The sequence below is a fragment of the Notothenia rossii genome, assembly GCF_949606895.1.
Source record: "Notothenia rossii genome assembly, chromosome: 7".
Classification (NCBI taxonomy): Eukaryota; Metazoa; Chordata; class Actinopteri; order Perciformes; family Nototheniidae; genus Notothenia; species Notothenia rossii.
Window position 1 is genome coordinate 79,494,192 of NC_136905.1, and position 21,937 is coordinate 79,516,128.

Here is a 21,937-nt window from a genome sequence, read left to right on the forward strand (position 1 = left end):
AGCCCCATCCACGAGCAACGTTTCCACCTCAGGTGTTATGTATGCTAGCAGCAACACACGGAGTTAACTACATTATACAAACATGGGTTAATGATTAGAGGTAACTGAGTTATTTATTTTGTTAAAGTTTCAGCTATTCTGTTTCCAGTTCTGTCATCAGATTATTTAATAAGATTTGTTAAAACATTGTTGTTTCTTTTGATGTGAAATATTATTTATTTAATTCAAATAAAAAGCAATGTTAATTTTGTTCACAATTTGTTAAGTTAATTTAATAATATATGTATTTTTGAATCAAGTATTCATCTTTATTGTATTCATTGTTAGTTTCCACATGCCTAAAACAACCTCAAACTAAATCTAAAAGTTGATGGCTAAATAAGAGCGTTTGAGAAATTGTGCAAGGCACACAGTAGTAGTCCGAATAGTTGATTAATCGTTTCATTAATCTAAAATTAATCGATAATCAAATTAGTAGTTTGTTGCAGCCCTATTGTAGTTATCCCATGTAAAAATAAAACGTGTTATTCAGCAACCCTTGCAATTTGGGTTTTTATTTTTGGTTGGTAGACCTCGGTTAGCTGGTCATTTCAAAAGTAGCTCACCAGCCAAAAAAGTGTGGGCACCCCTGCACTAGGGAATGCAAATTTGCACTGTGAAGCAATCAAATCAAACTTTATTTGTATAGCCCAATACCACAAAACACGTTGGTCTCAGCGGGCTTTACAGATCAAAACAAACAACAACATTGTATATGATGGAGTTAGAGCTAAATGAGAAGACAAGATAGTGTGTGGAATACAAATATTCTGATCTTGTTTTGCAGACTCTGGGCTCCACTAACAGACCTGCACGCTGGGAGCGTAATGTTCTAGCGGGGCAATAGTGGATAAAAATGTATTTTAGGTAAGACGGTGCCTGAACATTTAACACTTTGTAAGTTAAAGGTCTCCTATCATGTTATTTTTAGGCATATATTATAGGTGTCAGATATATAAAAATATATAAAAAAACATGTCTAAGAAGCGTTTTGCTCCAAATACCAAACAGATCACCCATTCTACCCATGCCTCATATCGCTATTTCAGCCCTTTTACTAAAGTGCTGATTTTTTTAAGAGGAGGCGGAGCTTATGCCTTCTCACATTTCCGATATCTGGATCGGCTCCGTTGTACCTCCGTTTTTAGAGAGATTTGCGAATTGAGGAAAAGAGAGAGGGTTTGGTTTTTGACACACCGGGGAAACATATTTATGTATAAAATACATCAAAAAGTGCATTTAGCATGATAGGTCCCCTTTAAAATAAGTATTTTAAAATCAATTATGTGCTTTACTGGTAGCCAGTGTAGAGCTGCAATATCATTAGTTGCTATTTAACATTACTCTGCTAAGTCTTTATAAATACACACACACAGGTGGCCAAACAGAAACTAACGAGACATATTTTGAGTTATATTTCCCTTGCTTTCCTGCAGTTAGGAGTAACAGCCGTTTATCTCCAGCAGGAAAAGGAAAACTTGAACTTTCCATTATGGATGGGAACAGCTGGCCATGCTGCTTACCATGTGACTAAAACCTCTGCTGTGTCAGTGTCTGACAGGAAGAGGCTGTCAGGGTGGGGTCACACAGAGAGACATCCCTGGCACACACATCAGCTCTAATGTAACACCACAGAGGCAGGCAGTCCCCTCATGGTACATTTACCACCTGGAAAACTAAGTTCCATGAATCATTTAGAAATACAAGATGCTCCGTCCTCTATTTCTCTACATACTGATACAATTTCCGAGATAAGAAGCAATACATTGTTTGGACGCTCCGGGGAAATATTCTGATACGCTTTGGATGATTTCCCAGATAATGTTGCAATCATTTTTTCCAAAACAGGACATTAACCCACTGTCATGTAAACTGTGTCCAGTGATACAGATAACAGTGTGCTTCTGCTTCATGTTGAGAAGGCAATTTATGACAGAAAACAAACATTACTGTAAGAATAAAGAATGACAGCAATAAGATATAGTTCATTAAATCTGCTTCTTTGGTTCAAACGGTTTGTAATGCAACCCAGGAGGACTCAGATTCAAGCCAATACAGAGGTAAGTATTTAAAGCCAGACTCTAAGATGAAGCTTTGATGAAAGACGGGGAGTAAAAGGCATACTTTTCGCTTGGATTTCGATTGGGTGAATGTCTGTTTTTGAAGCAATCACTGCTTGACAGTAGACAGTTGGCTGATAAATAATAAGCTGTAGATAAAATATGGAAGATAATGAAGGGAAAGGATGCAATTACTTTTCTAGTGCAAACATAAAAATAAAAACGTTCTCATTTCTCCTTTGTAAATAGCAAAAAGTAGAATTTGCTATTCCAAAGAGATTTCTTTCCAAGCAAGAAACATTGCAAGTTTATTATTAGTTTTACTCAGGACAGCACGTATTGGCTTTTTTTTAATCAAAATGTGATTGTAGTTCGTTGTCAACCTTACCACGGTACTTAGGAGACGTACTTTGTGTCTGAACAACGTTTTGTTCATGAGTTATTGATCCGTGAAATCTGAATCTGCCAATATCGTTCCAACTTTACTCAACTCGGTGAAGAGCTGTCAAACTCGACCCTAACGCCGCTTACAGCCGGCCAACTAAAAGTTTTTTTCCGTTCACGTTGTCATTTTTAGACTCCTTCGCTTCTTTGCTTGTGAATCCAAAAGCTGCGAGGCATGGCTGTTTTCGTTTTGCCATATTTTTTTATCACAAAGCCAGAGTTAAAAAATATTAATATGAACATTTCAAATACCGCGTCGGCATCGCCACCGTAACCATAGCAACCTAAGTAGCGTAAAGAATGCAGCGCCGCCACGTACAGATGGCAACACCCAGAAATATTCACAAATATAAAACAAATATTCAGAAACTGTAATGAACAATAACTATTATACTGTTGTAGTATCACTGACGCAAGTACTACACACAAATTAAACATTACCTTTATCTCATATTCATTGAAATTCATAAAAAAAATATTTTTAGTAGGAATATTGTTTTAATTGGATCTAAAGCAGTTGCAGACACACATCCTTCCCCACTCACCTAAGCCGCTGAGCGTTCCAATGTGTGTGATCATAAAGTTGCTGATAGTGTGATTGGCCAGTGAGTCCGCCATGCTGCTGAGAGCCGACGCCCCCGCGGCCGTGCCGATCAGATACTCCAGGATCAAGTTCCAGCCGATGAAAAACGCCACGCACTCGCCCACCGTCACGTAGCTGTAGGTGTAGGCCGATCCTGTGGTCTTAGGCACCCGCACGCCAAACTCTGCATAACATACTCCTGTGGGATGGAGGAGAACACAGACACACACATCAGTGAAAGGTCTACATTGCCTTTTACATTATAGCTTTGCCCTAGTAATGTATTTGCCCTTGATCGTGTTGCAGGGTTATTAAAAGGCTCTTTATATAAATCATATCAGTTTAATTGGGATACAAACGGCAGTAACCTTAATGCTTTGGCCTTTCATGTGTTATAGTGTGTGTGTGTGTGTGTGTGTGTGTGTGTGTGTGTGTGTGTGTGTGTGTGTGTGTGCGTGTGCGTGTGCGTGTGGGTGTGGGTGTGTGTGTGTGTGTGTGTGTGTGTGTGTGTGTGTGTGTGTGTGTGTGTGTGTGTGTGTGTGTGTGTGTGTGTGTGTGTGTGTGTGTGTGTGTGTGTGTGTTTGTGTGCGTGCGAAAGAGATGGACGGCAGGAAAAAAGTCTCACCCGACAGTATGGAGGCCACAGCGGCGATAATGAAGGACACAATGACCCCCGGACCGGCCATCTCCTTGGCAACCAGTCCAGAGACCACGTACATCCCCGTCCCCACGCAGCTGCCCACGCCCAGCGACACCAGGTCCACTGTGGATAAGACCCGGGCCAGTTTGGTCCCATGAGCGCCTGTGCCCGTCGTGGCTGAATCCAACATGGACTCCACCGGTTTGGTCCTCAGGACGCGGGACGTGAAGGTGTTCCACGTGGAGCCCCATTGTACCCTCCGAGGGTCTAGCTTCACTAACAGACTGCTCATAGTGAGAGCTCAAGGTCAAGGGTCAGAGTCAAAGGGAAGAAGAGCAGGAAGTTCTTATTGGTAAGTTCACTGTTTCCTTGGACGCACTGTGGAAAAAGAGTATTCCTTTTCCAAATGATGGTATATTCAAAAGAAGGATCTTTCGTGTTGCTGCCCTTGCCTCTTGTCTCTTTTCCAGGTTTAGTGAAATGCCATCGTAGTTGTTCCCCACATGGTGAGAAAGCTATCTGGAAAACAAAGGGAACATGATTTATCGTTTCAGCATTTCACAGCACATTGCCTCCTATTATTGTTCTGACACGCAATGCTTACTTTCATGCACGCCAAGCCACAGGGGCCCAACAGAGGAGACACATTTTCCCACAAATGAAGCGTAACTAACTAGGAAGCAACTAATTGGCAGTCCTCTGCTTGCAGCCCTGTTGCTATAGTAGCCAAGCTCATTAGAGATGGCAATGGATGCTAAACCTTTTTTCTTGTTTCTAAGTGTGAGAAGGGGCTTTACCTGTACTCATGTGATGAGGATTTAATTTAATTCTACTGCTTGGTGGCATTATATTCAGAATAATTGGCCCGGTTCATTTTAGGCTCCCTTTAAGAATGCATACATGTAGTTCAGTAATACTTTACATCAGGCATCCTCAAAGTCCGGACTCCGGTCCGGATCCGGACCGAACCACAACCGTCTCTGGACTCTGAGCAATTTATACTTTTAAAATGTATTATCTGTGTTATCTGTATTTTCTGTGTTATCTTTGAGACAACGCAACGAGTCAAAATTCTCCGTTATGTCCACTGCAAACAGCGCTCTGCATGTCCGACTGTTCCACTGTCTGTGTGTGTCTGTCAACGCATTGGTCCAATCACATTCAGCATGCCGCCAGCGTTTTTTACCCCCCACCAACAGTCTGCGAATCAGAGGAACAGTAGGGCGGGTCTTCGCGAAATGCGGGTGGGAAAAATGTGTGTTTAAAAAAAAAAGTCAGAGCGAGAGTTAACAGATCATCTAGTTGCATCTGTACTGTAGCTAGTAGCCTATAGTTTCACCTACCCAGTTTCACCTACCGGCCACCCCAGTTGGCAGCTTTGTTTTGAAAGAAAAGTTGTGGCTCATCGGACATTTATGAGAGAACATCTCTAATTTCCGAGTGCAAGTGAATGCAGCACTAGATGTACGTCTTGTAACCCCTCCCCCGGCCATGGCGCGAGCGGGGAAATATGATTAGCGGCGATTTCATTTGAACGGGACGGCGCAAAACGAGAAGCATTCGGACCCAAGTGCTGAAGGAATGAGGTGCGGTCTACAATGACAGAGAAGAGACTGTCAGGTTGGCTGCACTCAGCATTGAATCAAAACGCACTAAAGCTTTGATCTTAATCAGTTTGTGAGGCGTTTTGCTGAATGACATGGTAACCGCCGCATTCAGCTGTAATAGACATGTCAACTTGATGCTCTGCTCACGGATGAGCATACAAACTGTTAAGATGATGACCTAACGTGTGTAAATATATTTTTTCTTTGTGGGGGTCTGCCCCCAAAAAACAGTTTGAAGTCTTGAGAAAGTCAAATAAGACGGTGTGTAAAACTGCCCAGCCAACAGAAAGTAACCACTTTGATGTAACTAGGCCAGCAGGTAAGGGCTTTCCACTGGATCATAACTGAAGTATAAAAAATTGAAGGACTGAAGTGATGGAGACCATGTGTGAAGGCAAACTAAAAGAGGAAATAACAGGTCAAGCAAATCCCCCTCTCAGATTCCACAGCAACCAGAAGAACATAAACACTGGCTGGTGATTTGATGAATCAGCTTTGTGATGGAATACAAAATGCACAGTGCATTTCCTTAGCTGTGGATGAGTCCACTGACAATGCTCAGTTGCTGGTGTTTGTGAGTTGTTATGATGAGAGGCAAAGGGGGATTGTTTGTTGAAGATGTCTTGGGCCTGACGAACCTCAGAGGACACACAAGGGGGCAAGACATTTATAAAGCAATAATGGGAATGCTGAATGAAAGAGGGAGCAGCTGCCTTTATTCATAACTGCAGCTCTTACACTGCGACCCTGAGGGATCAAGCACAGACACAATAACAATGAAAACTGCTGCATACAGATTATTTTTGTTTTTGCAACCTCGTGTTAAGAATCTTGTTGCAATTGTTTAAAAGTTTGAATGACCGTAATAAACGGACCTTTGTCTTATTAAAAACATTTGTTTGGACCTTTAAGATTTGTATTTGAGTACCCCTGCTTTACATGATAACATATTTGAGATACTTGCAATTTACCCGAGATTATGTGTTTTGTACTCCTTTCTACCTTTACTCATTACATTTAAGATTGTACATTTAAAATGTAACCCTATCAAATACAGGTTACAAAACAGTCATCTATCTGTATTTGTCCAATAAAATGAAAATAAATTATCAGCCAAAAAAGTCAGAACTCCTCTCTCAAAAAAAAGACCATCATTTAAAAATAAAATGTAACAAACTAAAATGAGATGATGCTCACAGGGTCCGTTATTCTATCTAATTAGCTATTTTCAGTTTTGTATATTTTTTGTAGATAAAAAAACTTATTTATGTTTTTCGACCGCGTATTTTACTTGAAAATGTCTGAGAAATAAAAATGGTTTGTATAATTCTACTGAAGCAGCAAAAATGCAAAAGCCACTAAACTGTGCTTTGTTGTTTTAAATATTTTCAACATCATGTTGAATCAACCAATGGAAAAGGCTCTGTGTTAAACATGTGGGCAGCACAATATACAACAGGAACATGGAGCTGAATGGGATTCTAGGCAGGCAGTAAATCCGTTAATAACTGAAGCTCTTTTGAGTAGAATAATTGCGACAATTATGCATAACGTTTTCGAACTACTTCAAATCGCAGAGGCTATAAAATAATTTACTACATACAGCTTTTGAACAGAGCCTCTGATGTCATATGAGTAACTGCTGTTGAAAGGAGAGCTATAATTGTCACCAAATGTAGTCTCTCTTTCTTTCTCTCACTCAACATCAGCGAACTAACAATCACCATTCATCCACTTTGAAGAACAGGCGCAAGTTACTGAACAAACACACACTCACACACAGCGCACTCACACTGCCTCTCGGCTCTAATATGAGCCACTCAAATAATGGCTGCAATTACCCAGCTGTTTAACCAGAGAGCGCCGGGGCTGCTATTGTCGCTGCACTTAGTGCGAGAACGAGTGTGTGCAGAGGTAGAAAAAGCTCTAAAGGTGATTTCATCTGTGTGTGATGGTGAGTGTGGGGTGGAGCGGGGGCTATTAACCCATCACAAGCTCACCTGCATCCTGATTATACTGCAATAAAAATGTGATTTCCCTCTTTACCCTGACTGCGTATGGAACTGTCCCACAAACACAAGTGCAGCCGTTTTAGTGTTAATAATAATTCCACATTCTTCTCCTGCTTTGACTCGTGGTCAAAACTTCAGGCTGCAAATAAAGAGTATTCGCACATTTGTTCCAATAAAACGTGTTACAAGATCTTTTGAATTATTTTTGTCTGGTCGCACTTTGACCTCCATTCAGAGGAGCACTTCTCAAAAAGGTATATTTTAGCTTATTTGTGTAGTTCAGAAATCAGAAACAGGTTTATTACCAGGTAGGTTTACACGTACGAGGAATTTGACTTGATGTAATGGCGCATAAAAACAAGAATTAAAAACGCAGATAGAGAACTAGAAAAAATATTAAAAAATAATTTTAAGTATAGTCAAATATAACAGTATTTAAATTGCAATGGAATGGAATAGAAGGAATAAAATATGGATTAAAAATCAGAAGTAATACAAAATGTTGTTGTGCATTCATGTAATGCATAGAGTCTGCGTTGTGGCTGAGGTAAAGTGTCAGTGGGGGGGGCGGGCCTTGTTAATGAGGCCGGTAGCAGAGGGGAAGAAACTGTTCAGGTGACGAGAGTTGTATGAGATACTCATCCGTAGTCAGGGTTTAACCTACAGCGTTACGGCAATACTGAGACAGGAGTACCGTCACAGGAGCAAAGCAATGTACTGCTGATGACGGGGGTAAGAGAACATTTGATTTGAACCACCTAAAATAAATCTTGCCTTCAGACAGCCCCGTCGCTATCTCTCTTCAAAGCCACCAGACACCTTTGACAAAAACAGGAAGATCACAGGTTTGCTGATCTCCTGCTGCCTCGGCCTGTGACTGCAGTTGGTCTGTGTTGTTGTGTGAGCTTTGTGTTTCAGAGGGTGAGTCACCAAAGGAACACAGCAACAGTCCACAATGAGGTACAAACAATGGCAGCCATACTGTACTGTAGGTAATACACTGACTAAGGATAAGTGCCTCTTACAAACCCACTTCAAAAAACTGCGCTATTCCCTTTAACGGCCTATTGTGTTTCATATTGCAATTAGGTGGCCTGAAAACACGACTGAACAATTTGGCTTGATTGCTATAATAACAACTCTGAAACAGTGGGTCATTTTATTCATTGATTCAAGTAAAGATTTCTGAATTAAAAACATTTAATATATTTTTTAAAGTGAGCTTATCCCAAAGATTCCCAACAGCACTAAGAGCGTGCTTTTCTTTAATTTAGCAACAACAATTTCTATCATATGAGTTAATACCATACGAAATGAAATTAGGCTTTTTAGTTCATTTACCCTATGACTAACATTGGTGAAAGGGTGAACAAATTGCATTGTGTGTGTGTGTGTGTGTGTGTGTGTGTGTGTGTGTGTGTGTGTGTGTGTGTGTGTGTGTGTGTGTCCTAGCATTACTATACTTGTGGGGACCTAAATCTGTTTACACAGTCAAGTGGTGGGACTCGCCTCCCTTATGGGGACAAAATGGAGGTCCCCATGAGGGGAATCATTAATTTTAGGCTGAAGACTTGGTTAGGTTTAGGGTTAGGTTAAGGGTAAGGTTAAGGGTTAGGGTTAGGCATGTGTTGGTCATGGTTAAGGTTAGGATAAGTCTCCAGGAAATGCATGTAAGTCAATGTAATGTCCCCTGAAGTGATGGTGTGTGTGTGTGTGTGTGTGTGTGTGTGTGTGTGTGTGTGTGTGTGTGTGTGTGTGTGTGTGTGTGTGTGGGTGTGGGTGTGGGTGTGGGTGTGTGTGGGTGTGTGTGAAATGGCCAGACAGCCCTCAACAGCTATACTGTAATTGGAGACTATGATACCTTTGCACGTATCCAATCATAATCAGCTAAACTGGAAAAAAAAGAGTGTCCATTCGGAAAAAAATACGTAACACCACACACACAAATATATCGCCTTTCATGATTCAATATCACAAGCTTGTTTTTCTCAACATCTGTGACATTATAATGGTCTCCTTCTAGTTTCATTGACCACCACCTGCCCTGTGCTGGTGGAGCTATTTGAACAGTCGTAGATCAACAACACGATCTGCACAAAGCACGGTGGCAGCAGGTGTTCCATCAGCGCTGGCTGGAAAACGGACTTCACTAACACAGTCCTCCAGGCAGGGATAAAGGTTAGTCTAAGAGCATTTAACCTTTATAGAACCAAGGCTTATGTGACTTCTAGAAAATAAGGTGTTCACACTAAACTCTACAATTAAACTAAACAAGGAATGATTAAACAGAATTAAATATTAAATCACTAACAACAAACAAAACACCTGTTTGCCTGTACAATGCACAGGGCTCTGCCATATTTGGGTTTGAGTTAGAAACTACTGAAAAGAGCTCAAACAGGACCCCATGATGTTAGGAGGTCAGTGTCACAGTGGTCAGGAGTGGATCAAATGCAGCGCGGAGCTTCAGCAATCTGAACTGATGCTAACCTCTTAATCCACCAAGGTCATGCGGTTTTCTATCCGGTGCAGATTAAGACTCAGGTACATACCCAGGCATCATTTACTTACTTTAATAGTACAGGAATCACATGATGTTATGTGTTATCAAGTTTAAATGTGTATACTTTTCTATTAATATAATTAAAGCATGAGATGTGTGTAAGGTATGTGCTCTCTAGCTTTCAGTAACATTGCAGTGGCTGACGCAGACAGCCTTTTAATTATACTTTGACATTTTGGAAAATATCCTTTGCTCTCTTGCCAAGAAACAGATTAGAAGATCGATAGCACTTTGGATATGGAGCCAGGAGGCGAATAGCTTAGCTTAGCATAAAGACTGAAGGCAGGGGGAAACCTGGCTCTGTCCAAAGTAGATGATTGTGATTAAAGTGAGGTTATCCAAGGTAAAGCTGGGTCCTTTCATTACATTACATTACATGTCACTTGTTAGACGTTTTTATCCAAAGCAACTTACATACTCAATACTGTGGGTAATCAATTTTGGGAGTGAAGTGTCTTGCCCAGGGACACAACGACATGCTGACTGCAGTGGGGTTTGAACCTGTGACCCCCTGATCCAACGCACAACCCACTGCGCCATACACCTCCCTCATTGTGCTTGCAGTTTGTTCCTGCCTCAAGTCGTTATGCTAAGCTAGGCTAAGCACCTCGTGTCTTCAGCTCCATACGGTGGAAATGAGAGTGGTATCAATTTCTTCATCTAACCCTCAGCAATGAAGCAAATATTTTCCAAAAAGTCTAACTATTTCTTCAAGCTACATTTCTTTGCAACATTTGCATCATGGTGCTCAGTGATAATCATCTGAGCACAGAATAAAGTGCCAGAGGCGACGCTAGCTACTGAATTATTTAACATAGTGTGGGCGAAGGCAATACATGTTATATTTAAAACGTAGCCATGGGAATAACTGTAATTCTCTTTCACACAGCAACACACAGCAAAATAAAGACAAGACGTGTTAGAGAAAGATTTGGAAGAATTACATAATCTGTTGTCATCAATGTCATCTTGTCAGTGAGCTCAATAAACGTCCGGTGTGTTTAACAGCAGCTTTGTTTCACACGGACAAGCAGTGTAATAGAATTTCGAACAAGTCTCTTCTCCAATATACTTAAAAATCACACATCATGTGCTCTGCCAGTGCTGCAGTTCAAAGATCAATAGTTGAATCCCTGTCATCATAATCACCTCTAGCATCTCAGCATTAGTGTTTCCTCTCCACATAACAGGGCTGTCAGAGCATCCATCATGGAGTCTAATCAGCCGTGACTAAGCCCGTCTGTGTGTCCGCCCAGCCTGGATCTGAATTACTGAATGGATAACCTGATTGAGCTCTCACTGCCTTTACAGTAGTAAGAGCTGCATTCCCTTAATAAGGCTGAGAGCTCTTCTGATTCACTCAAGCCCAACCTGGCAACAGGCTTGCGTTGCTCAAGCTCCCATAAACAATGACTCTTGGCAAACGGCCCCGTGCTCATGGCCGACAGACAGAACAGGAAGTAGCTGTCATCGTCCTGCAGAAATCCAGGAGTCAGGGAAATATTTCTCACTCATTAAATTTGTCTTTCTTATTTTTTTCCCAAGTCTTTGGTTTTCGTGCGTAAAAGCAAATGTTGGCATGCTAATATGCTAAATTTAAGATTACATTGTGTAACATTGAGTGTTATACATGCTTAAAAATCTGAATTTTAGCACTTACATTTTCAGAAAGTTAGCGTGTTGACGGTTTTATTTGTTTGCCTGTCTGGCAGTAAAGAACAATGTTACACAACCAGCCCACTATACTGTGTATAATATATGTGTGCTTGAAGATGGACAGATAGCTGGATATACAGACGGTGCAATGTGTAAAAAATGAAAAGTGAATGTGCATAATTCATGTGTGTGTGCACAGCTCTACTACACTGCCTCAAGATTTATGAGGCCGTCCTCTGTGGAGTGTTATACAGCATTGCTTAGAGCAACATACAGTCAATCAATTAATATCCATCACAGCTACTCCCTTAGATCTAATTGGTATATATAGTACGGCCCTGTAAGAAATGAATTTGATTTGTAATATTGTTTGCTTGATTGATTATTGTGTAAACTTTAAAGAAACGACTTGTCTTTGTGTAAGCAAATATTCAAATGTCTTTAAAAGCAACGGCAAACCATGAAAATACTAGAGAAGTCTTACGGATACGGTATGAGCAGTAATATCTGGATATTAAGTGGAGACTGATTTTCCTTCGCTTGGCTGACTTTAGTGACTGCCTGGTTGACTCGCTCGCTTTATCCGAAAGGCTTAATGAATCTGATTCCTCATTTACACAAGAGAGAAAAATAGCCTCTTTCAAGGTTGATTTCTCTTGTCTGGCTCATCAGTAACACATGAACTATCCCTGTCTCTGTAAGCTGTTCAGAAGCAGATTTTCTATGAATAATGTCATGTTCTCACCAGTTTCACTGAGATGGCTGCCTGATTGTCTATGTCATTTACTGAAATAGTCTTTGTTTGATTAACTCATGTCAAACTGTACATGTTCAAGCTAATTTGGGGGGCAAAGACTAATCTAAGAGGTAATACAAGGTGCCAAAAGAAACAGGAAATACACTAGTAGAATACAGAATACACAAACAGACCCAATATATGACATGAGATAATGCTGTTATGCTTTCATGCTGTTAAATACTCCAATAAATCCTTATCTACCACTCCCCCTTCCCCCTGGCTGTACTGGCTTATTAATTGAATTGAACACAAGCAAAACAACTGAGAAAAATCCAATGAGACTGTTCACTGGTCTTTGAACATGGAATACATCAAAACAGCCATTACACAGGCCAGATATTTAGTATGCCAAGAGATGAAAGAAAAAACATAAGAAAAAAATTGTATTTTTGGTATAAACAAATGAATGACAGCTGACACTATCCAGCATGCTTTGATATTTTAGCATTTAGAGTAATCTGTTGATCCACTGTTGAAACTGGTAAAAGGCAAAACTCAAATGTCCCTCTGCTTCACTCGCTTGGCGGTCTGACTGGTTGACTCAACATATCATGTCTGGCTTTTTAATCATTCTCACATTTTTACCATAAGGTTCATTCGTGTTCATGTGTACTCTAGATGTGTTGCATAATGCTTAAGAATTTAGAAGACACAGAGAAGAAATATTGCAGTTGTCTCTCAGTTTAAAGTTTATCATTCCTTTCGGTCAAAATGTTCCAAGATGGATGGAAAGTGATGGCGCAGGTGCCAGGCGGCAGACTAATAGCTCTGCAAGACTGACCTTTCAGCCCGGTTCACTCACAGTTTGGCCCGCCCCATCCACATCTATCTTCCCCTAAGGCCACACAGTGAGCCTGGAGCTTAGAGCACACTGGTTCTGGCTCAAGACTGCAAGATAAATACAAACAACAGTGTCGCTGCCTGTGGCTCCTGGCTAACCATCCGTACCGATGATGCCTCTGTCTGAGGGCCCTAAAGCTCTAAAAAGCAACAGGGTCGTTTCACACTCACAGAATAAACTCCAACTAACTTGATGCGCAAGTTTAAACCTTGACTGCAGAGATAGAGTTTAATAGCAGACTTAAAACCTGCCCTAAAACTGGCTCTTTGATACGCTGACTAATCATTAAGGAGCTCCAATAACAGTGGTAGAATTTAATGAGGTACATTTACTGAAGTAATGTACCTAGTTACAGTTGTAAGGTACTTCAAATACTTCTACTTAACAACATTTAGGAAGAAAATATTGTTCTTTTCCCTCCTTTACATTTATTTGACCTCTTTAGTTACTTACAGTTTCAGATAATTAGCAAATACAGAATATAAATCAACTAGCAAATAGAAATTGACATATAATTATAGTTTAAAATGTCCAGCAGTAGTATATAAAGGCACTAACATTAGCTCAGACTAGCAGTGATGACCACATTAATTGATTCAGAAATGGATCATTAGGCATTGTACTTTTGACTTGTGGAACTTCAATATTTTTTGATGCCAATACTTTTTTACTTTTACTTAAAGGTGGAGTAGGGAATTTTGGAGAAACCAGCTCGAGTGCTCTAGAATTTGAAAATATACAACCAGAAAAAATCTGCCACTTCCTTACAGAGCCCCTCCTCCAACACACACGAACGTGCACATGACCAATGAGGGCATGATATAAGTTTGTGCACAGATGGAAGGCTGACAGGCAGGTAAGCCATCCAGTTACTTTAGCCGGGCCGGCTCAGATGATTGGTCGTGCTCTTTACAGTACTACGGCTTCCACAGATGATATTTTTTTATGGATTTTTTGTCAAAGCACTTCAGATATTCATTGCTATCGGGATGTTAAGAGCATTCCATGGAATATAACAAAAAGTGTATCTCGAGCCGGTTTCTCAAACTTACCTACCCCACCTTTAAGTAAGATTTTGAATGCAGGACTTGTAATAGTAGTAATAGAGTATTTTTAAAGATTAGTATTGCTGCTTTTACTTAAAGTGGACCTATCATGCTATATTGGAAACATATATTGTAGGGCCATACCATTACAAACCATGTCTGTGAAGTTTTTTGCTTAAAATACCAAACAGATCCCCCATTGCAGCCATGCCTCATACTGTCCATAACTCTCTATTCCAGCCCTGTTAGAAAAACGCAGATTTTGGGTCCTTAGCTTGAAAAAAAAAAAAAGAGGAGGCGGAGCTAATGCCTGATCAGAATTCTACCGGAGATAAAGTTAAATTCTGCTGTGATAAAACGCCATCCTGTTCTAAACCACATCAAGGATTATTTCTGAAACAGTATGGAGCTCAAATGCTTTTTCTCTTGTGGGTTTATCACAAGGTGAGTTCCTTTTTTATTTCCTGCTTTTTAAACACATGTGCTCTCCAGTACAGGTTAGCTCTGAGTGTTAGCGAGGCTCGCTAATGTAAACAAAGACGAGATTACGTCCAAAACACGTCAGGCATTGTTTCTGATAGCAACTTTCTGGGGGTCCGCCACCGATTTGACGTCAGATCGGCAGCAAATCTGTATCTGCTTGTTGTACCCCCGTTTTTAAAAGATTTGGGTACGGAGACAAAAGAGAGAGGGTTTTATTTTCTGACGCTGCGTGAGTTCCCCGACGCACCGGGGACACATATTTATGTATACATCAAAAAGTGCCTTTTGCATGATAGGTCCCCTTTAAGTATAAAATATGAGTACTTCTTCCACCTCTTTCCAATACCATGAACTACTGGTGACAATAAGACACAATTTACTATTCTCTATGTACTTCTATAATGACAATAAACGCTTCTATTCTAATGGGAGGAAGGAAATATTGCCAGAAGATATTTCCACCTCTGCATAAATGTCTACATTGATCTAATTAGCTAATGATCATAATTTCTGCGTCAGTGTTGTGCTTCTTTAATATCTGAGAAAGCTTTCCGTCTCGCATCAGGAGATGAAAATATATCTGCGTGGTCTTTTGGATCGACCTGAGAAAAATGCACCTGTCACAGACCATTAGATAGAGTATCTACCTGTTTGCCGTCACTCACTCTCGCTAACCTTGCCCCTCCCTCTCTGGTTTCTCTGGCCCTGTTTATCAGCGTGTATCGCTTGCCAGGAAATGAATGTCATCCCTGCTGTGTTGACTGCTCGCTATGTTCAAACAGTCCTCTGACAATGGACGGTCCTTTTGTTTTATTGATCCCTCCATCACCTGTTACCCTCTCCACATCCTCAAGTGTATTTCTTCCCCTTCGTTCTCTCACCGTCTGATTTCTATGTTTCTCTCCGTCTCTTCTCAGAGTATGGCCTTGATGTGCTTCACACTCTAACAAAGCAACCATATGTATATTCATTGGACTCCAGTTTTTGTTTGGCAACCAGCTTTCCAATCCAACAACTTTGACTTCTTATATTTGCACCAACAACAAAATCAACAGCCTGTTCTTATTTAGTTTGAAAATTAAAGGTGAGCTACCAATAGTCATCTTGAAATGTATCAATGCAGACCGATGCAGATCATTTGTGCTGATATCAGAATCTTGTTCTTATTTAAAAAGGCATCTACAAAAGTTGTTAACATCAGATGTGGATGCAAATGTATATTTGTCCGGCAGTGGCTCAGTCAGTAGGGGGCTTAGACTGTGAGCCGTAGGGTCGCTGGTTCAAGTCCCCGACCAGTCCTAAATATGGAGTGTGGACTGCTACTTGGAGAGGTCCCAGTTCACCTCCTGCCCTGCCGTGGTGTCCTTGAGCAAGGCACCAGACATCCCCCTTCACCCCCCCACTCCCATTGCTCCCTGTAGAATAGCTGCCCACTGCTCCTAGTACTAGACTCCTGGTACAAGGATGGGTTAAAAGCAGAGAACACATTTCACTGTGTGTGTCTGCATGTGTGACCGTTAAAGAGGGTTTCATCTCTCCCAATTATATTCTATTTTGTGAAGTAAAGTCCATCAGAAAATATACTAAGTAAAGGTGTCATCCTAGCAGCCATTTTGGGGCTATTACAAACTATTGTCACCATTCAAGTGTTTTTATGTTCACTCTTCTCAAGAAAATACATTTTAAGGGGGTCCATTAGTTTATAAACATATAAGTGGAGCATAAAGGGATTCCAGGCATTAGTTTTGTCTCAAAGAAATAAAAAAGCAGAAATGTTTATGAGCTTTTACTTCTCACATTGAACTCTTCAAGAAACGACAATACCAGTGAAATTGTTTCTTCTCCTTTCACATTAATGACCAATGGACCAATGACCAGTGTGAATTTCATAACAACTATTCTACTAGAGGTGTGTCGCCTCCTGTAAGACGTATCTCAGCTGCTACCCACCCTGTGTTCTGGTGCCTTGACTACCTAAATACATCATGCTGAAAACTACATGTCTGGAGGGTTATTCGTCTGTTGGAGTTGAAGAGGGTTAAATATTGGGTTAGTTTTACACAACTTCTTGTAGCTGTCGTTTGTGAAGCACCCACTGAAATGAATGGGGGAGACTTGTTACGGGGATAATAGGGGAAAGCCTCAGAGACATGCCAATATCCGATTTGCAACTGGAACTTCTTTGTGCATCTGCTAAATGATTGACTGTTTGTCCATGCAACAGATTGTCACAATCTGCAATGCTATGTTTTTTTAAATGATGGGAGCCTTTCGTGGGAGCCTCAAACTCACTTTCCATTGAAGGTAAGAGAATCAACATGTTCCTTGTTAATCCTCCTTATCCTATCAATATAACAAAGTGAAGATTGGAGCATTGTGTCCAGAAACCGCTCAGAAGAACCAGAGATGGAGGTAAAAAGCAACTCTACTGATACGCCAATAGGAAAGAAGCCACAGTCCCAAATTTATAACAGTGATCGGATTACATGATAATGATAATGATCAAGGCCGCCCACCTCCCACACACTGTCTGCTTTCCCCGTCTGTTGTACTCTTTTCTCTCTTTTTAGAGCCGGTTGAGCCAATCATAGGGGAGTGTGTGTGTGCTGCTGCTGACTGAGACAAAGGAAGGGATGCAGTGTGTGTGTGTGTGTGTGTGTGTGTGTGTGTGTGTGTGTGTGTGTGTGTGTGTGTGTGTGTGTGTGTGTGTGTGTGTGTGTGTGTGTGTGTGTGTGTGTGTGTGTGTGTGTGTGTGTGTGTGTGTGTGTGTGTGTGTGTGTGAGGTCCTGATTATAATAGCCTTTATGCGCAGGCAGGTTCACTGACGTCAGGGCTAAGCAGCAGTATCTGATGGAGAAAAGGGTGGTGGGGCGGGGGGCATTCATAAATGTAGGCTTAAAGGTCGTGTGTGGGGGTGTGTGTGTGTGTGTGTGTGTGTGTGTGTGTGTGTGTGTGTGTGTGTGTGTGTGTGTGTGTGTGTGTGTGTGTGTGTGTGTGTGTGTGTGTGTGTGGGGGGGGTGTGTGTGTGTGTGTGTGTGTGTGTGTGTGTTTTACATAAGAGGGAACTGAGCACACAACTATATTAAGTATTTTTCTGTTATAAATGACAATCTTTTATGATAAATTCTTTAAAGGAGGCAAATAAACATACATTTACAGTAAGCCTCTATGATTTTGAGTATCTGACTTGTATCTTTATATACAAACACACACATAACATTCATTCAGCATCCATTATCCCTAATAAGGATGAATGAGAAACCAGCAGCATTTCATAAACCCTGCAGTGACCATATGATTTGGCTTAGGATTAATTTTAACAGACAATATTTGTTTAGTAAGGATATATACAAATAATGGTTAACAGACAATGTGCCATTATAAAAAAGAGTAATAATTTAAATTAACTTTGGAAAATTATTATCCGAAATGTTAAAAGGCTTAATGGCATATTTTTTAATATTGTTCAGCTGTCTGCGTACATTTAATATTTTGGTTCACTCCTATCACAGCATTGTTTTTGGGCCATGGCAGGCATCTACATGCTACATGCTCAGCACCAAACAGACAGTCTGACTAACTGGTGAACATTGTGCAGTACTTAACTGCTAAAGAGGCAGGAGTTGGAAGAGACTGAAAACAGAGCGAAAGGACAATTAATATTGGATTTACATTCGTCAGGTGGACAGAAACACGATTGCTGAGAAACCGAAAGTCACTTTGGGTGCTTCGTAATCCGTTTCTACTTTCTCCCTTCCGCCTAAACGTGAACATGTGTCATTATTCTGTTATGGTTACCAGGGAAAGTAAAATATTTTATTTTTCTGTATAAAAAATAGCCTAAATACTCAAGATTGTATTCTTAGAGTGGGCCACATATCGAAACATAAGGGCTTGGTCACTCACTAGATAAGTTAGCAAAACCAATCAAATGTACAGCCTGCCCTACAGCCTACATCACAGCTTCCATTTACAGGGTTTCATTTCTTTTTGGCAGCCCATCCCTTAAAACAGAAGTCTCAGTTTGCTTCTTCCCTTCACAGACCTGTATTAAGGAAGGAAAAAGGACGGGTATATTTAAAGATTGTTATGCAAATAACTTATTGGGGTTTTCTTTAGGAAATGTTTTCAACTTTAATTGACCTAATTTATTGAAGAATTGCACAATATGAATACTGTGTAATATATTTTACAATATATTCAAGATGAACATTATTACTGAAGCACAAGTTTCAGGTGTGGATCTTTTAAAATGTGCCACAGTTGGCCCCAGGGCCGTAGATTGGACCTTGGCTTTCTCCCTCGCTGCCTATTATTTCTTGACTATCTATACCGAGGAGGGCAATGCAGAACAAAATAATAATAATAATACAAATAATGGGTCCTTTTTAGATCATTCAGAAACTCCAGCAGACACTGAGTAACCAAAATAACAACTCTCAAAAGGGAAAGTATATAGTAAACAAAAAACGTTACTTTAATGTTATTTTGAAAATGATGTGTGCCCACTGTTACTGCTGAAGTGCCCTTGAGCAAGGAGCAAGTCACCGCACCCCAGGGTCCTCACATGGTGATGCCCTTAATGTGACAGTCCTCGGATGTGAGACCTGGAGGTCTACAGGCTGTGTGTGTGTGTGTGTGTGTGTGTGTGTGCGTGCGTGCGTGCGTGCGTGCGTGCGTGCGTGCGTGCGTGCGTGCGTACGTGCGTGCGTGCGTGCGTGTGTGTGTGTGTGTAACTATAATTGCTAAATTGGTCAGTTACATAATCTCCTGTTCTTTTGATTGTTTTCAGTCTCCAGGTCATCATTACCATGTTTTACTACTTCCTGGTTGGCCTCCTGGATCTGGCTAGAACTGCAGTGGGCTCAGTTTAACTCTTCATGTATGTACAGCTTATGGATTTGCTGAGCAGTACAATATCACAGGATTTAGCTTTAAAAATACCACCCTTGTCTAGGCCTATTTACAAAACTCAAGCAGTGTTCATGTCCATACTAGATATTTTTCTTTTAATATTACCTATACCATTACAAATAGTGACCCAGCGTTTGTCAGCCAAAGACCTTAATAGCCAATCATGCTCTAAAAAGTATAATTTTCCAATATAATTCCTTAAAAAACCTCCACAACTCTAGCATGAATTCGCAACCTCCAATTTAAAGTGAATGCATTCACCAAAAAGAAATGTTTTGATTGATTTCTGTGCACTCTCTAGGTTAGTAATAAGCACCTGTTGAGCGGTGACAGAGCCATCAAGCTCGAGCATATTAGCAAGCGTTTTGCTGATGACTGTTTTCAGCACCCTGGACAGCACGTCCTCACAAAAAAGAATGAATAAGGGGAGAAAAGAGAGACCTTATGGCAGATAGAGGAAGGGAGAGCTGGTCATGTCATTAGGGATTAGCCCAGTTCCACAGCTTGAGGCTTTCAGTGTCTGAGTGCTCTTGTTCTCACGTACGCAAACACACACAGATGCGTACAGAAGCACAGTATACTAAAACACTGTTTTTGTGATAGATGGATAGATAGATAGATAGATAGAGAAAGATAGAGGGATAGATAGAGAGATGGAGAGATAGATAGATATATAGAGGGATAGATAGAGAGATGGAGAGATAGATAGATAGATAGATAGATAGAGGGATAGATAGAGAGATAGATAGATAGATAGATAGATAGATAGATAGATAGATAGATAGATAGATAGATAGAGGGATAGATAGAGAGATGGAGAGATAGATAAATAGATAGATGGAGGGATAGAGATATGGATGAGACAGTGTGTTTATTCAAGCTAAATAAAGGTCTATTGTTGTCTGTGTAAAGAAAAACACATGAATCTACTATTGTTCAAAATGTATATATAGATCCAATAATATTTTCCAAATGTGTTCATATATATTCATGTTGTAGTTGCAGCTGATTTTGCCACACTGTATGTCGTCATGCCAATAAAGCTATTTGAATTTGAAGGTAGATATAGATGGATAGATGGATAGATGGGATTTCCTCCATTCAGCCTTTGCAAAAACACGTTAATGTTAAGTATAGACTGTTTTTCCTATGATAATGTATACTATATTAATATATATAGCATAGTATTATTAGGACAGACAAGGCAACACAACTATATACCTCTCCACTTCTAGAGCCTTGAACGTCTATCTCTCTCATCTCCAGTCCAACAACAACAACTTTCACCATCTTTGTTCCTCTCCCTCGGACACACCTAAACATACACCAAAAAAGCGATAACTGCTCATGCTCTCACCTGCAGAAACACTTTATTAAACGTCCCACCCAGCGTCAGTGGGTCCCAGCCGCCCCTCTGTCTCTTCCTGTACTCTGGTCGACCCTCCAAACGCAGCCTGCTGCAGCTCTTGTCCGCTGGGAGAAGCGACAACACCCGCCCTAAACTCTCCCTTTCCTTTCTCTTTTCTCACGCAAAGACGCCCATCGCTAAGGTGAGCTGCGCATACAGGAAGAGACCGACATTTCCGTCAACTCCGCGGACTCACTAAACCTCTACGAGGACGCTGCGTTATGCGCCATGTCACACAAAAAAAAACTGCACAAATGTAGACAACACAAAGGGAGAGGAGGAGAAGTGAGAGGGAGACACTGACAGTGATATGATGTAGTTTGAGATAACGATGGGATAGAGAGAAGTGGAGGAAAAACACTCACTGTGGCGGGATTAAAGGATGCCCATGTCGGATGCTGCAGTCGGTCACCAGCATCAGCATCTCAGGGCTGCGCGGTGCATCAGCGCGAGGGAGGGAGGCGGAGGGGAGGGAGGGTGAGGCCGATGATGTAAAAAGCTTTAAATCATTCAGGAGCCCGCTGCACGACATGTGACCGCCGACACGGAGTATAATTCACCCGGTTTGTTTCCTGTTCTGCTCTCGACCGAGGAGACACCGAGCTGACCAGACGTCGTTGTTCCAGTCCGCCCTCGTGAGCACCATGACACGAGGATTATCGCCACAATGTGCCCACTATATCCCTATTATGTTCTTTACGTCATGGTACATCATACTTACTTCGGAGTTTATACTGAAGTTGTACTGGATCGCTTTATTTTTCATGTTGTTTTACCGCTCTTACAATAAATTAAATACAAGTGTGTCAATGGGTGATTCATTTTTTATATTATTATTTACT

At 40.9% G+C, this 21,937-nt stretch overlaps 1 protein-coding gene across 3 annotated transcripts in view; it reads right to left on the bottom strand.

Annotated features, from left to right (window-relative positions):
• slc7a14a (solute carrier family 7 member 14a) overlaps positions 1–21,700 on the bottom strand; it is a 32,211-nt gene extending 10,511 nt beyond the window's left edge. The window contains exons 1-3 of one of the 3 annotated variants that reach the window (XM_079693601.1): positions 21,461–21,700; positions 3,752–4,285; positions 3,089–3,325 (exon numbers count right to left, since the gene is read on the bottom strand). In XM_079693601.1, the coding sequence (XP_079549727.1) occupies positions 3,089–3,325; positions 3,752–4,058 (544 nt within the window). In that variant the 5' untranslated portion in view covers positions 4,059–4,285; positions 21,461–21,700. Of the gene's footprint in view, positions 1–3,088; positions 3,326–3,751; positions 4,286–21,044; positions 21,319–21,460 lie in introns of those variants that run through there. The other 2 variants (XM_079693602.1, XM_079693600.1) reach the window with 2 other exon arrangements.
• Between the last annotated feature and the right edge of the window lie 237 nt (positions 21,701–21,937).